The following is a 15,902-nucleotide window of genomic DNA, read 5'->3' as shown; positions in this document are numbered from 1 at the left end:
CAATTCTCAATTCTGAACTTCGATAAAAAGTCCACGTCAAAAATGAGTGACCGCATCTACGCAGCGGATACTGGCTACCCAAGTGATTACGAGCCAAGTGCTACCTACGACACTCTTGGAACAAATTATGATTCGACCGGCACGACATATGATCTCACGGCAGGCTATGACCCCTATGGCCACTCGACCTATGCCTCAACGGGCTACGGGACGTCTGATAATGGGGCCGATGCCACCGGTCTCAGCTACGATGCCGATGCATATGACACTGGATACGGCACAACATCGTACGACCCCAGCACCGGCGCATACGATCAACACCTCGACTATCGCACTGAAGACTCGAGACGACACCACCGTGAGCGCCTCGACTCAAGCGGCATATACCGACACCGAGATGTTGACCGCCGCGACGATGGAACTACCCACGTCCATCGAGAATACATGAACCCCAACACTGGTACCAACTACCACCGTGACTATGAGCGGTAAAAGAACGCGAAGATAATAAGTGAAGAGAATACTATATATTGGATTTGGATCCAAGTTCCTTTCATTCAGACATGATTTATGACTATTGAAAAATAAAAGCTCCCAAGAGGGGAAAAAAAGATTGAAAGAATCAAAGTCAAAAGGAAAAAAAGATGAAAAAGATGAAAAAGATGAAAAGGATCTTTGAAACCATCAAAAAACTGGCTCACTCTTTTTGCCTGTCTTTAAGCGACAAAATATCACGATCGTTACGCATCCACAAGCAATGCAGCCCTAGTACTTTCAGCGAATCGACTTTTTGTGCAAGCATTCCTTTATAGCATATGTACATATTTACTGAGGGGCATTAATAGATGATAGACTAATGTAAATAAGAGTATTTTGCTCGAATACAAGTCCAAAGAAAGCTTTTTGATGTAAAAATGGAAGTAAATCACTTCCTATTATGGTAGTAGTAAGGGTTGTACTCATAACTCTACTAGTACATAACTACTATACATAACTATCAGATGTTGAATGGCTTGTATCTTCCCGGGTCATTTCCAAGGGCTTCCCGCGAAATGACCAGCCCAAATATTATTTTTCTCATTAAGACCTAGTCTTCTTTTTTTTCTTGATTAATTCTTGGCAATGAAAGACTTAGCTCAAGTCTAATTTTCTTTCTTTTCATGCAATAACACCTCTTCAGGAACATCCCGCGGTCCGGAGCCAATAAAAGGAATTGGTGCCTAAGGCCCGACACTAAACAAGGCTCCACTGCTATCGTCACCAGCCCCAGTTCATTAATTCAAACTTCCCCCTCCCCCTAGGCGCTTAATACTGTGCAGCCAACTCGATGCTGGGCAGAAAACAGGTATTAACAAAGCTTCCCATGTCCCCGTAATCATGTCCCGGAGGACGCTGGGTGGAGGTCGTGTTCTAGGCACCCCGACTGCACTTTCATCGGCCCCGTCCCCGTCCCCGCAGCCGAAGCCAAGACTGCTTTCGCCAACCGCCAGCAGCGTATCTCTCAGTTCTCAAACATCAATCTCGCAATTCTCAACGGAAACGCAAGACCTCACTTCACGTATCTCGGTCGAGAATGGTGACACTTCTATATCTGCGGCGCCGGCCGCTCCCGGGGCTCAACTCTCATGCCCGATCTGCAGTGAGCAGATGGTAAGTGTAGCTTCGTCACGTACCCTGGAGATAGCAGGTACTAATATATTGTGTTGGTATTCATAGGTCACGCTTCTCCAACTGAATAGGTACCTTCCGACCCTCCTCTCCGATTAACACACTTGAAGTGACTTGCGGGTGGTTACTGATTAATGTTCGTTTGGCAGACACCTCGACGACCTACACCAGAACCTAGAAGATGATCGACAAGATGAAGTAAAGGATTGGTTCAAGGTGCAGATGGAGAAAGCGAGAAGGTTCCAGCCTCTAGCTGTGTTGAATCAAAAACTCAAGGGCTTGGATGTATTTGAGTCGAATGAAAACCAAACAGCCCCAGTCGTCAGCCGCCCACTTGCAGCGACCACCCACGCAGGATCGTCCGAGAATACACCCAAAATACTTGACCCAGAAGACCTTATTACGAGAGAGCACTGGCAAGCTGGTTGTCTTTATGACACCTGTCTCGAGCCCTCGTGTGGTAAGCGCCTCAATGGAACCAACGGCTGTGTCAACTGTCGAAAATGCGGCAAGCTATTTTGCGAGGAGCATACTATGTATCAAATGAAGCTTTCACGATCGGCTCATCCTGAACCTGTAAGAGGTATTTGGGCCCGGGTATGCGAAACTTGTTATAAGTCAAGGGAGGGCTATAATGACCATAATGGTATGCCATTTCCAACCTCTATATATGAATGCATGGAGCTTATAAAACCACAGGAGCAATAAGGGATCATACACAGGATTTCAAAAGCTTCAGAAAACAGACAGTGGACAAAGATTTCCTGGAAGTCTCCCGACTCGAGAAACGTTTAACTCGACTTACGCAATTACTCGCCGGCCTGCCACCAGATCAGATACAATCCAGTACGACAAAGTTATTCTCAATTCCATGGCAGAGTGATCAGCGGAAAGCTCTTGAGCAGACTGTTGTCAGCTGGCAAGACGATGCCAGCGTTACCAGATGCCCTTTTTGCCAGCAGGATTTCTCGGGTTACTCCTTTCGGAGACACCATTGCAGAACTTGCGGGCAGGTGGTGTGCGGTGATTCCAGTACAGGTTGTTCCAGCGAGATTGCGCTAAGCATCGCACCTTGTAAGTATTCCAGAACTCCGGGTTTCTGGATGTGGCCGTTCTAATAGAGTCAAGTGTCCAAAACTACAGAGAAAGCCACCCGGAACAATATGATCAATGTGGATATCCGGCTGTGCAAAGATTGCAAGACAACGCTGTTTGACCGTCGTGACTTTCAAGCCGACATTTCGCGGAAACCCCCGGAGGTTAGGGCGTATGAGAATCTGGTGCAGTTTGAAAGAGGCATCCGTCTTCATCTTCCCAGGTTCCAAAAGCTCCTCACTGCATTGCAGTATGTTCTGTAATCCAATCAGTTGTTTTTGATTCTAACGCCATAACAGAGACCCGAGAAGACCACCAGCGTCATCACAGATTGCAGATGCGTCCAAAGTCCGCAAACGACTTATCGACTCGTTCTCCAAGTACGATGTTGCAGCTCGACGTATCCGCGATCTACCCACAGATTCTCCCACACAACAACGCTTACAGAAAGCGATATATCAGCAAGCCAGCGCATTCCTTCATCTTCATATGTTACCATTAAAGTCCCTTCCCAAAGTTCTCAAACACGCATCTCCATCGAGAGATCTTATACCCAGTCGCACCTCCTCCCCAAGCACCCTAGTCAACGGATCGCCAGCCCCTACCAAACCACAGGATTCTGCGCTTGCATCCATTGCATACAACAACCGTCTCGCGCCGAACGGCAGCACCGCCAGTCTCGCCAGCGACACAAGCAGCGCCGTGTCCGCCCTGGAAGCAGAAGAGAAGTCCCTAAGAGAGCGGCTTATCGTCCTTGAAGAACAAAAGTTCTTTGTATCCGAAATGATCGCAGACGCTAACCGTCGACGAAAATTCGACGAAGTGAGCAGTCTTGCCGTGAACGTGGAGGATTTGAGCCACGAGATTGACCGAATCAACGGTATGCTCGCAGGCCTGGATTTTGAAGGTGCCTACACTGGTGGCAATAACCTTCAAGTCAGCGGGTGAAGTTGAAGATCTGCATTCCCTCACATGTATTGCACAAACTCGTGGCGTTCTTGTCAATTACCACAATTTCTTTTCTCTTGTTTGCCATTGCACCCTTCAATTCTTGATGTTCTGACAGGCGTTCTCGAGCACCCTACAGTGATACTATCTATGTGCATAGCATCGGGCGTTGAGTGATTATTGGAGGATTTATATAATGAAATGGCTATTACTGAGCTTTAAAAAAGACCAGTGAGATATACCCTAGGCGTCTCTGGTCCAACGTTTTAAATAATGATAACTAAGACCTAATACCTGCTAATAAAGTTGGAATTTCCAATGTTTGTTACATGAGGTCAAGAATGTGGCAGGACAAAGACAACATTCAGCCTTGTATCCAGGTAGGCAATTGAATGGTTCTGGAAGACTGAAGACCGTGACCCCAATCTTTACCTAGTAGCTTTTATCCAAGATAGATATTTTTATGCACGTACCTAACTGTGAGTAATTATGACCACTCAACCCTACTCGAGGCTACTCCGGTGTGGTCTGCAGGTCTATTGACTGAATTGCAAGGGGTGAATACAATGCAATTTTCCAGGGCTTGTAAATGGGAGATCTTGATTCATACATTACAATGCTATACTCTCTTGGCGTTGAGGCCTTTTTGGTATGCAGCAGGACTATTATAGAAAGAATCTGGACTGACTCCTAGCTGATCTCTGTCAGATTTCTTTGGAATGAAAAAAAAAACCCTCGGTGCGAATCTAAGCTAAGCACTAGAGCTCCGAGGAGAACAAATTAGGCTGCTGCCGAAGAATGTGTAAACATTAACTCCAGACCACGGGTTAAATACCCTCCCTATAACGATTAGTCGGAGGAATGATCGAAACTTTCACGTTATGTACAATTGCAGATTATGTACTGATCCTGTGTATGATCGACATTGGTTCATATACTTCCACATTCTGAGTCCGGAATATTTTAGCAAGCCAATGGAGATTCATCGAGACAGCTGCCAAAGCCAAGGGGGCATTCTTGGGCACAATTTCCATTCGGTCTTTGTCCATACATAGTACTAGACACACAACAATGTATGGGCCAGGATATGGGAAAATAGTAGGTATCAATTGGTGACATTTAAATACAAATTAAAAGAGCAATCTTTTCGCATGACTGAATCGAACATCCATTAATTTATTTATTCAATGACTACCACCAGCATGCGTTTCTTAGCTGCCACCCTCTTCTTCGGGGCCGTTCTGGCTGAACCATCTATGAGCGTTATGCTCAAGCATACCGACGGCAATGTGGTTCGTTCCCAACTCATTCAATCCAGTTAAAATCCAAAATCGGAATCTACTACTATCCATCTACACTTACACGAAGACGCTGACATCAAATTTACTATCTAGGAGGCCGACTACCCCGCAAAATGCTATCCAGACCCCTGCAAAGGCATAACCTACGTAAATGAGACTGCCGTGTGTGGTGATCCACGTCTAGGACCAATCGAGCTCCCCAAGTACTTCCCTCTTTCGACAGAAGTCCAAACCTACCACCGCTTCGGCGACCTCTGTCCCTACGAGTTCCTTGAAAAGTACTCATTGAACGTCTCCGACCCAAACGCGTACTTCATTTACCCCGGTGCCGGCGGTTTCGCCAACACAACCGATCAGAAGCCCATCTCCGGCACCGCTACCCTGGTAGTGGGCCAAAAGGTGGATCGGTTCGGAGAAGAAACGGGAACATACCTGGCGCCCCTGGGTGCGCCCTATATCGAACGTGGTCTGCCGCCTAAGAACTTGTTTGCGCCGAAGAATAGCAGTTATCCCTATAACTACCATGTGTATGAGGTGGTGGAGCCGATTGAGGTTAGCTTGGGTCCGGTTGCAGCTTGGTTTGAGCAGCCAGGCCTTGGAACGCAGTTTGTCTTGTTGAACGGGGACACAGTCGGCAGCTTAGTGGGTCATAAGCTGAAGATCCTGGAAAAGAAGGAGTATGATCAGGCTTCGGACTTTGCCGCGAATTATCTGCCTACTCCTCCACACAAGGCTTAATTTTGGTTTGATGATGGATTGTGATGCGTGGAGTGAGGAAAGATGCCCGCGCTTGATTTGGAAGATATGCCTGTCAGAACAAAGAATATTTAATAGAAATGACAATAATCTTAATGGGACCACTCAGCAAGCCAGCCTCCTCTTGAGCCACATACTAAGATGAAAGCAAGCAGAAAGTACCTGAAGTATGAGCATCATCAGACTTGCTGATTGATTGCCTGATTTGTCACGGAAACCGAGGGAGCGTGGATCAAGAAAAGAAAAAGAAAAAAAAAAAAGAGAACCGAACGCGGGGGTCGAACCCGCAACCTTAAGATTAAGAGTCTTACGCTCTACCGATTGAGCTAGCCCGGCTGAGCTTGTGAAAGGAGGAAACAACTTTGGCTACATATTAAATTTAAAATACTTCGTTTCTATCCCTGCATTGACAGCTAATGTTAAATGATATTATACTTTGGTCTAGATGTACAAAAGCAACTTAATCGAATCTTTCCTGTGCACACTATTCCTGCTGCTACAATTATCAGGTAGTTCGAAGTGTTCAAATTCCACTCTATCAATGCTGTGTGCACACATGCATCAATTGATGTAGTGCGGGTGGACTCTACTCAAGTGCTCCATATATATACACCGTGCCATGTTCCACTGCGGCCCACCTACATAGGTCAACTGGCACTCCAGACTGGTGCATGTGTACATAGGGCACATCACCGGGGCCCTCTGTTCCCGAATACCCCGCCGGACGAAATCACAATTATTTACGTGGAGCCCTGGAGGTCGTGCCGACATCTTCAGGGCCGTGATCTTGAAAGAAGGTTGGATTACTTCAAACATTCAATGTTGATTGCTCCAAGGTTACCTACCTAGTTACCGCTAGGTAGGTACATAGATGCGTGTGCCTATTTACTGCCTCACCCATCAAATGATGGATGTAAATAGATAGAAGCCTCCAGATGTTTTTATCGGGCAGTAAGGTTTCCAGGTTTCCAGGTTTCCAAGGTTCCAAGCACTTGAGGACAGTTGGTCGTAACATGATGAAATAATTAACTAAATTTATTTTGAATTTCCCCAGTTGGAAACATTTGAAGGATATAAAACATAAGCACAAAAATCCGACCCAATCATTTCAAAGCTCTATGAATCGTCCTCTGAAACAAAGAAAGTCTTCTGCACGTTCACACCACTGAAGAAAGTTCCCTTATTGGGATTCAAATCTTCCTGGCTGCTCGTGCGACTATCCTGATTCGAGGTATGGACAGTGGTGACGACTGCCCGGGCGTCCTCGGGGTCTAGGTCCGGTCGCCAGTACCGCGGGCCCGAGGTATCGCCAGAGCGTGCTGCATTTATACTGTCTAGCGGCATACTGCCACCAGTACGCTTGCTTCGACTGCCGCCCAAGCTGGGATCGCGGAACCAGCGGAAAAGCGGTCGAAGTGTAACCAGGCTGCCTGCAGCGATACCTAGACCGGCTTCGATGTTGGACCAAATGGAGATCTGGGTGGTTGCGTCTAGATTGATTATTAGAATTAAACAACAGGTAGTTTTGAGAGACGGGGGGGAGGGGATAGCCATGCACTTACAGAGGAAGTCTGCATCTTTGTAGTCGTGGAGGAAGGGAATACGGACAATGACAGCTGCGCTCGCACTAGATGTTTTGATTAGTCAATTGCAGAAACAAATATTGGTAGATGAATAGTTTGAACTTACACGCATCCCATGGCAAGAATAGCAGCCAAAGCGGCCTTGGTCCGAGTATTCATCTGCAAGTTCCAGACAAGAGAAACAGGCAAAAGTCCCAAGGTCATATCGCAACATGTGGCGGTGACACTGTAAACGTAGGCGATATCGATAATTCTGTCGAGGTTTGTGCAGCTGCCGGGCATTACTTCGGGTGGGGTATTATAGATTCGAACTCGCTGCCAGAAGTACGAGACCGGGTGACATTGCAAAGTCAACATGAACCAGAATACTATGCCAACAATTCCGGTCACGGCGATAACACACCACAGGGCAAGTCGGTGGACCTTGGAGACAGTGAGGCGGAGCAAAGCTAGAGCAATTGAAGTCTTTGCCATGCCACAGACCCAAACATAGCTGGTTTGGCCGAGCCACCACCACTGGGAAAGTGTTAGCTTCGGCTCGTATTTGAATTCACGAATGATTTGAGAGAAACAACGTACAAACATGGCGGTTTCCATTGTACCTCGCTCTATCAGGACCTCGGTCTTTTGACCCATACCGTAAAATGCGCCGGTAATACCACATAGAGAAAATAGAATGTTCAGAATCTATAAGATAATAAGTCACATGTCAAGGGCATAGATTGCTTAATTGTTATTCACCATAGCCATGACCATAAAGCCATCATCCCAGCCAAAAGCCTTGACCAGCTTCAGGCGAACAAAACATCGTAGGCAAACGGCGATAAACGAAAGACCGAGGAAAATGGTGGTGATAATAAAGATGGTCTGACTGCGACCCTCCAGTGGAAGCATGGTGATAGCAAGATAACGATTGAGGCTTGAAATCACTTGCAATTCATGTTCAGAATTGCTAGGCCGTATATATGGTCACAAATATGGTGACTTAAAAAAAAATGGAATTAAAAAAGACCCTTACGGGTATTGGCGATGTCTAGAAGGCAAAGAAAGGAACAAAAGGAAAAGAAAAAGAAAGTAGTACGATCACAAGCTTAGCATTATGACCTTTGGGTGGCAAGAGAGAAAAAAAAAACGCTTAGCGGATTTTCCGGGAGCTGTATACCGTGTTTATGAATGTTTATGAATATAAGGCCAAGAGGGAAAAAAAGGGAAAAAACCACAGGGAATTCCACTCGCTCCAGAACAAGATGCACCAAGCGGAGACAACGAACTAGTGCGATCAACCATGGGCCTGGCTCACGACGGCAAGTCTGAACCACAAGCCCACAAGCTCGAGCTTGTGGGGTCATACTACAATCTCTATTCTACAACTTTGGTTTCGAAATTGGATTCCTCCATAACCAACACGGTCATGAGCACTTGAAAGGGGGAGAGAAAAACAAGCACAGTATGGCTGGTATGTTTCACCTTCAACGGTAAACTTGACCGGAACCCCGAAAATCTTATTACCAATAACTTACCTCGTCTTTTTTCTCTCCCGCTCAAAAGTTCTAGTCTCTGCCGCTCAGACCTACAACGCCTCTCGAACACTCGTGGGTTTCATGACTGGGACTACGGGGGCCTGACTAGAAGAAGAGTGCCCTGCGTATGCTCAAGGGAAAAAAAAGCCTGTTCTACTTGCGTCTCCACCAACGAGCGATTACGTTCCATCCACCATGTGGAGACCGCGGTCGAATTTCCACACATGCAGAACCGGGCCTGGTACCACTAGTCTCTTTCTAGTCATTTCAGCGTTCTAACGTTCCAGTCGGGATATACCGTTGCCGTTGTTTGGACGAACGAAGCGTTAGATCGGTTTTCTTGTCCCCGCTTCTCCCCCCTGGACCAACTTTAGCCAACTTTAGCACAGCCTGGTCTTCAGCAACCCCCTATCTCGGCAATTGATGCTCGGGGCGCTTGCCAAACATTAAAGACATGTGCTCCAGAACCATGGGAAGGATTGTTCAGCAAGGTTTTGACAGGCCACTAGTGCTCAAACTAACGAACTGTCAACATGGGAGTTGGGGTGGTGGTATGCATGTGCAGACTAAAAGGGGGGACGTCAATCGATCTGAGAATCTGATCAATACGTACCCGATGATATCGAAATCGAGATCTTTTTGAGATGGGTTGATTCGCACCGTGCTGAGGCGCACCCTGGACTGGATCAACCCGCCTTTCCCCTTGCCATGGACGATCAACGGGAGAAAAACCTTTGCGCTACCAAAAGCGAGTTATGATCTGCAGAGTTGTGGACTTTCCGGAAATTACTTGACTATTGTGCTGTGGCGTCTCCACAATTCGTGCTCGGCGAAAGTGGATTGTTTTTGAACCTCATTTTCCCGTAGCGATTGTCGCTTAACATTTGGGCAGGCCACAGATAAGCACATGTCAAGCAGCTTGACACCATATGCACTGGCAGGTATTCTTGATTTCGGTAAAGTCGCATCATTCTTACTAGTGTGCAGCCAGTCGAATACACTTCTTTTGTCACGTTGCCATTGACCTTTGTTTTCCCTCCTCTTTGTGTCTTTTATTCCGTCTAATGCATTCCGTGCATGGTTTGAAACAATGCCATTGCACACCGGGGAGAACATTAAACCCAGCACCTCCCCCCCCATTGGAAGTGGATCATCAAATTGAATCATGTCAAATGGGCCCCAGCCTTGCCAAAATTAATGATCTCGATTGCTTCCCACGTGTATCGGCAGTGCAATTTTATTCTGGCTTAACCATGGTACGTGGATCTCTACCTTTCAAGCTAGTAATGGACATCTGGACCCCTTGCTCGTATTCAACCTTATAAATAGTTATGAACATTGAAGATAAGACATTCAATTGGAATGCTGTCAATTTTGGATTGCCGTTGCGCTCAGCCGCGAAGATTAGAGAGCCATTTCTAAGGTTGGGGCGCTTGTAGCCTTAGCCGCTAATACAATATTGCTCAAATGGATCAAGTTTATTTCAACCAGGATGATTTTGGTAACCCCGGCAATCAAAGCCTAAGGGCCAGGGCTCAAGTGACAATCTACAATATACTACCTGCCAGGCCTGAACTAGCTGAGCGGTTTGGCCCCAGGTGATTATCGCAACACCCCGGCTTATATGCCATTCACGGGAAGTCTCAATAGAACTGCCCTGGCTAGGATTCTGGCCATTGAAACACCTGTGCGGTGATGTCTCCACATACAGTTCCCGAGATATCGCATTCTTAACGTTGACTGTCGCAGCCACAAACAAATTGCGCATTCGCTATATCAAATAGACTGACTCGATGTGCTCACAGAGCAACATGTTCAATATTTACATATCAAGTTTGCATTGAGGGCGTTCCCGATAATCCAGTCGGATGCCTCACAATGAACTTACTTCCACTGGGCCTCGGGGGTGGCCTGGAAGGTCTTCAAGATCTTCACAACCTTCTCCAGAGCCTCAACCTCCCGGTTCAGACCAGCAGCCACCCGGGCCTCAACCTCGGGGTCCACCTGCTCCTTGTCGTTGTCGGCAGCCTTGGCGTTCTTGTCGTCAACCTTGCGGAAGAAGGTTGTTCGGTAGGGGCAGAAACCCATGGCAGCGCTGAAGACACCCTTGACAACAAAGTTGTGGTGGGGCTTGAGGGTGCTGCCATAAGCCTGGTTGAAAGAGGTAGAGAGTTGGGAGGAGGGGTTGTCAAGGTTGTGGCGGAGAGCTTGGACAGTGAAATCAAGGCCACTGTTTGGGAAAATGACAATCAGTAACCATTCGAATAGACCATGGAAACACGTTGTCTTGTTTTCATTGAGCAAAATGGAGGACTTACCGGACCAACCAGAGGAGACCCTCGGTAGCCTTGTGCTGGCCAGACTTCAGCTCATTTCGGACAAGGTCCTGCAAAGTCTCAGACTCCGCGGGAGCAGCATCCTTGCGTTTTTGTACTTTCTATGAAAGGCATCAGCATCAGTTATGTGGCGTGATGAGGGGCAGGGGTGACGAACCTCAATGTTGGTGTTCAAATCAGCAATGACACGGTTGAAGGCAGTGGCACCGAGGATATCTAGAGCATGACAGCGTCAGTATGAAAGTTAATTTGGAACTGGACTAGGAGCAGCTTACCGAACAGGGTGACCAAGGACCGAGCAGCTTGGAGGAACTCCTCAGTGTTGATGGCATCGCCGTTGGAGGGATCAATGGTGACGTTCACGAAGGACTTGCCCTCGATCTTAGCGAGCCAATTGGTATCAGGGGAGGCAGCCATAATTGCGGATGATTTAGAATAAGAATCAAAGATGCAGTTGGAATTAGAAACAACAGCAAGCCAAGGGAAACAACCAAACAGCTGTCCCTCACCGCTGCCCTGCCACGTAAACCAATGGCGGGGCAGCATAAACGCAAACAGTGCAAACATTCTCCCCACCATCTGAGGATCACGTGCCAGGATCCCCGAATTTGGTTTGTTTGCTTGAACTTGACGTCATCGAATCAAGTTGCATCAAGATCAAGAAGATCTTTCCATCAGTTGTCCAAGCTTATAACCCTCTCTTTCCCGTTCCTAGCTCAATATCAACAGTGCTGCATGAAACCTCAAGTTCTTCTTGTGCAGTTAGCTGTTTCGCAGGACAATTCTGGGTAAAACACCAGTGCCATGAGCGCCTCTCAGTCCAACGGCACTCCATTAGATACCACCGAAACCGTCTATCATGAACACTACAAGGGCCTGCAGGTTGGGTCCTACACGGACCAAAAGCTGGTAGGTGAATTGTTCACAGCTTGCCCTTGATGTCGAACTAACGGGGTCCGCGTGTAGCGACATGCCTCTGCTCACCACCTGCACATGACAAGTCGGCGCTTCTTTATCGGACCGATCCCTAGTGGATGGCTTCAGGGACATCGAAAATCCTGGTATCGATCAAGAATCCGACTGAAGAACTATACATCGCAGACACTTTCATTTAAAGTGGACCCTGTCACATTCCATTACAGCCAACAAGACAATGATCTACCTCAGCAACCTTCGCAGCCATTGGAGGATAATGTTGCCCTCACGTTTACCAATACAAACCAGGAGCTCCCCGAAGACGAAGAAGATATAACTACCGAACAAGAGGAATGTGAAGAGCCACAGGGAGAACTTCGATCCCTCTCTCACCCCACGGCAGAAACAGAGGTGCCAACTCAGACAGAGACAGAGACAGAGACGGAATCAGGAACAGAAACAGAGACGGACAGGCATGGCAACGAATTTGAATCAGAGGAAGATGACGAAAGCACTCCGCGCGCGAGTGCCCCGGCAAGTGCGATGACACGAGAAAATGTCTACAACGATGGTACCGCATCATCCTCGTTCGTCACAGCCAGGGAGGAAGTAAGCAGCAGCGCTGAATCGGGATCTTCGACATCTACTATCCACGCTAGTCCAAACGTGGCCTTTTCTGATCAGAGGCCTCGATCACAATGGTCGCAGAATCTGAGTGTCGGGGGTCCCAGCATTGGCAATGCTAGTCCATCGATACATCCTACTTCTGGAGTTCCAAGCGAAGCTGACTCTACCACCAATTTGCTAAAAGGCAAGCGAAAGGATCCGAAGACATCGAGGAGCCAAGCCTCTGGTATATCCAAATTCACGTTAGAACATCAAGAACCCCAGGATGAAGATGATACCGAACAAAACGACCTGGGTCAAGAGGAACAACCACAGGGGCGAATTACGCGAAAGATGGCAAAGTACAACTTAGATGACAATATCATGGATAAGCAGCAGAGATTGCGCTCTAAGTTAGCCAAGACCGGGAATACCATATCCGCGAACCGGCCACGACGACGGAAGTTGCACGACGGAGAGATCATCAAAGCGGAAAGAATGTTGGTTCTTGTTGAAGAGTCAATGAAAGAGATGCTTCCCGACGACTACTCTGAAAATGATAGTCTACGTATGGAGAATCGGACTGTGGATAAATGGCGTGAGTTTCTGGTTGTTTGTCGAAAGAGTTCAGCCGAGCATGCGCCCTTCGTCCTTCAGATGTATCGGACTCGTGTAATCCCTGACGTTCAAAACCCGAATGTCAAGACACGGCCATACTATGAGGTTCGATTGAATCACAAGAACACTCGAGTCAATCTATACTCGTCGCTTGATAAGACTATTGTCATTTGGCATCCACGCAAGCGCGGCACAAAAATCTATATCATTCGACCCAAATCTTCTGCCCATGCTGCTGAATGGTATACGTTCATTCGACAAGTGCTTGGGTGGAAACGGCCTACCAGCATACCAGTGAATGTTCCGGACCTTGGTGTTTCTCTGATATTCGAGAACCCGTTCCAGCAGTTGGAGGCTCAGCTGGGTTTGGGTCATGATGACAATCAACACACTACTGTTCTCAGCCGAGCTGCAAAGGAGGAAAAATATGCCGCTGCTGCCATTGTTCGAGGCTGTTTAGAAATGCTAGAAGGTCGTCCGGAGTGGGCCGAAGTTCTCAAGTCTTGGTCCAAAACCGAGAAAATGGGACTTGCCTGGAAACGGTATGATCGCCTTGAGTGGATATATGGTACAAATGAAGAGAAAATGTGTGGATCAATTGCCATGCAATCATCCCATGAGCTCGAGCTTCGCCCACGCCACCACTATTCAACAGCTGTCAAGAAGTTGACAGACAAAAGGGAAGACGAGCCGCCGCCACTAGAAGGATTCTTGGTCCGCCTCACATCACAAAAAGGTGTGCATCAGAGAATGAACAAGATGTTTTATAAACGTCTGTACTTCTTTACCGAGGATCACCATTTATTATTTTGCAGACCCGCCAAGGCCCTTCCTCCAGCGCCACCAAAATTCGCACAGCCAGAGGATTCGAGTATACCGTCGGCCCAGGAAATTTTAAGCCAAGCGCCAATATCTTGGGATGTTAACCCATACCCTGTCCAAGATGGTGAAGTTGAGTGGCTATCCAGTGGAAACCCAGAATATGTACAACGGCATGACGAGGAAGCCTACGCACAGTGGCAAAGGAGTCTCCACAACATCAACCATGCAGATGGATACATCGACCTATGTAAGGTGCGTGAAGTACGCCGCATGAAATGGGGGAGTAGTCCTGCCGACCCCAATATTTCAGAAGGGCCGGCTGTCGACTTCAACCCTGAAGGAACCAGCTCACGTCGGGACGATGGTTCTACCAAGCAATTTGATGACGATCGGACATTTGAAATGGTTCTGGAGAATGGATTGGTCATTCGTCTACAAGCATATGACACGTCCACCCGTGATCAATGGGTTAAAAGACTAGATGCCTTAGTCAGTTACTGGAGATGCCGCTGTGCTGACGATGCCGCCGAATTGATCGCCGTACGTCAGCGTAATCTGAAACTCCTGGAGATTGACGAGGAGATGGAGTCAATTATAGGCCAGTTTGCAAAGAAGTGGGAGGTGAAAAAGGCCGAGGCATCTCCGCATCTACACAATATGTGTGCGCTATCCGGATGCAGGACAATAAAGGTATGTAAATTTTGCTTGATGATTTCCCGACCCTAATATTAACCACGATACCATCTACCTAGATGTCAGGTCAACTCTACCGCAAACCTCGTCGTCATACTACATTCGCCCGTTGCCACGTTCTGCTCTCGGATGGCAAACTCCTCGTTTTCCGAAGCACATTACGCAAATACAATGGTGTCCAAATCCCACACATTCACCAGGAACACGAGACAACCATCGATTTGCGAGACTGCTACATCTACTCGGGACTCATAACCGAGAAAGACCTTTTGTATGCCAATCAGACATTTGATAGTAATCACCCAGGTCACCGCGCCCTGCCGCGCGTATACCCTGCATCGGATTCCTTCACCAGCCGCGATGAAGATACTGCCACCACTTTTGTGATCTGGCAACCCACCCAGAAGACCTTGTTCCGCGCCCAGGAACCCACTTTGCAAGGTACTGCAAAGCGGTCCCTACGCCATGTCTCGACACTTGGCAAACACGGCCGGACGATTGTGTTCAAGGCACGCAGCCGAGTTGAGAAGGACCGGTGGGTGATGAGTATATCTTCTGAGATCGATCGACTTCAGGAAGAGAGACACGAAGACATCCGCATTGTCTCTCATTAATTACTAGTATTAATGGCTCGCTTTTTTATATTCACGAACACGAACACGCATAGCATCTCGGGAATTCCATGTCATCAAATTCAGTTCACTTGTTTTTCGAGCATTTATAGCTATGTATCCAATCATTATTAATTGTGTAGTATCTGAACCGAGTTATGTTAATTCAAAAGGTTCATCTTTCCCCAAAAATGCCCAACGAAGTGCTTGAGTATCAAAGCAGAGTCCAGCTGTAAACATACTAAGTTCCAAGCTCCGACCCTGGAAGGGAATTTCCTATTCAGGTGAAGGGCTACGGTGGTCGAGACCTGAGGCCGCCCAACACGCCGAATCGTGTTATAGCAGTGTACAAACATTTCAATCTCTTCAATTTCCTTTCCTCTTTCTTCCCAAAGCTATTGCCTCCCATCTTCCCCATCGTCTTTTATCA

General features: G+C 47.4%; 6 protein-coding genes across 6 annotated transcripts; 4 read left to right on the top strand and 2 right to left on the bottom strand.

The window, feature by feature from the left end:
• Positions 1-42: 42 nt before the first annotated feature.
• Positions 43-492, top strand: N7466_005617 (uncharacterized protein; the record flags this gene model as incomplete). The annotated part of the gene is made up of 1 exon (XM_057165014.1): positions 43-492. One exon carries the CDS (start codon positions 43-45, stop codon positions 490-492), a length of 450 nt encoding a protein of 149 aa, XP_057020613.1.
• An 885-nt stretch (positions 493-1,377) lies between these two features.
• On the top strand, positions 1,378-3,711 carry N7466_005616 (uncharacterized protein; the record flags this gene model as incomplete). Its single annotated transcript, XM_057165013.1, has 6 exons — positions 1,378-1,650; positions 1,717-1,739; positions 1,818-2,314; positions 2,368-2,742; positions 2,797-3,013; positions 3,063-3,711. The coding sequence occupies 6 exons, from the start codon at positions 1,378-1,380 to the stop codon at positions 3,709-3,711; spliced, it is 2,034 nt and encodes a 677-aa protein (XP_057020612.1).
• A 1,202-nt stretch (positions 3,712-4,913) lies between these two features.
• On the top strand, positions 4,914-5,750 carry N7466_005615 (TNT domain-containing protein; the record flags this gene model as incomplete). Its single annotated transcript, XM_057165012.1, has 2 exons — positions 4,914-5,003; positions 5,109-5,750. The coding sequence occupies 2 exons, from the start codon at positions 4,914-4,916 to the stop codon at positions 5,748-5,750; spliced, it is 732 nt and encodes a 243-aa protein (XP_057020611.1).
• A 1,134-nt stretch (positions 5,751-6,884) lies between these two features.
• On the bottom strand, positions 6,885-8,245 carry N7466_005614 (uncharacterized protein; the record flags this gene model as incomplete). Its single annotated transcript, XM_057165011.1, has 5 exons — positions 6,885-7,258; positions 7,331-7,395; positions 7,458-7,867; positions 7,931-8,038; positions 8,093-8,245. The coding sequence occupies 5 exons, from the start codon at positions 8,243-8,245 to the stop codon at positions 6,885-6,887; spliced, it is 1,110 nt and encodes a 369-aa protein (XP_057020610.1).
• Positions 8,246-10,755: 2,510 nt separating this feature from the next.
• Positions 10,756-11,624, bottom strand: N7466_005613 (GLTP domain-containing protein; the record flags this gene model as incomplete). The annotated part of the gene is made up of 4 exons (XM_057165010.1): positions 10,756-11,101; positions 11,190-11,308; positions 11,365-11,423; positions 11,483-11,624. The coding sequence occupies 4 exons, from the start codon at positions 11,622-11,624 to the stop codon at positions 10,756-10,758; spliced, it is 666 nt and encodes a 221-aa protein (XP_057020609.1).
• A 387-nt stretch (positions 11,625-12,011) lies between these two features.
• N7466_005612 (sporulation-specific 71 family protein) lies at positions 12,012-15,475 on the top strand (the record flags this gene model as incomplete). The annotated part of the gene is made up of 3 exons (XM_057165009.1): positions 12,012-12,116; positions 12,174-14,858; positions 14,921-15,475. The coding sequence occupies 3 exons, from the start codon at positions 12,012-12,014 to the stop codon at positions 15,473-15,475; spliced, it is 3,345 nt and encodes a 1,114-aa protein (XP_057020608.1).
• Between the last annotated feature and the right edge of the window lie 427 nt (positions 15,476-15,902).

The sequence above is a fragment of the Penicillium verhagenii genome (assembly GCF_028828195.1).
Source record: "Penicillium verhagenii strain IBT 33310 chromosome Unknown utg000006l_segment0_segment0, whole genome shotgun sequence".
Lineage (NCBI taxonomy): Eukaryota > Fungi > Ascomycota > Eurotiomycetes > Eurotiales > Aspergillaceae > Penicillium > Penicillium verhagenii.
This window is presented reverse-complemented; position numbering and strand designations above follow the sequence as displayed.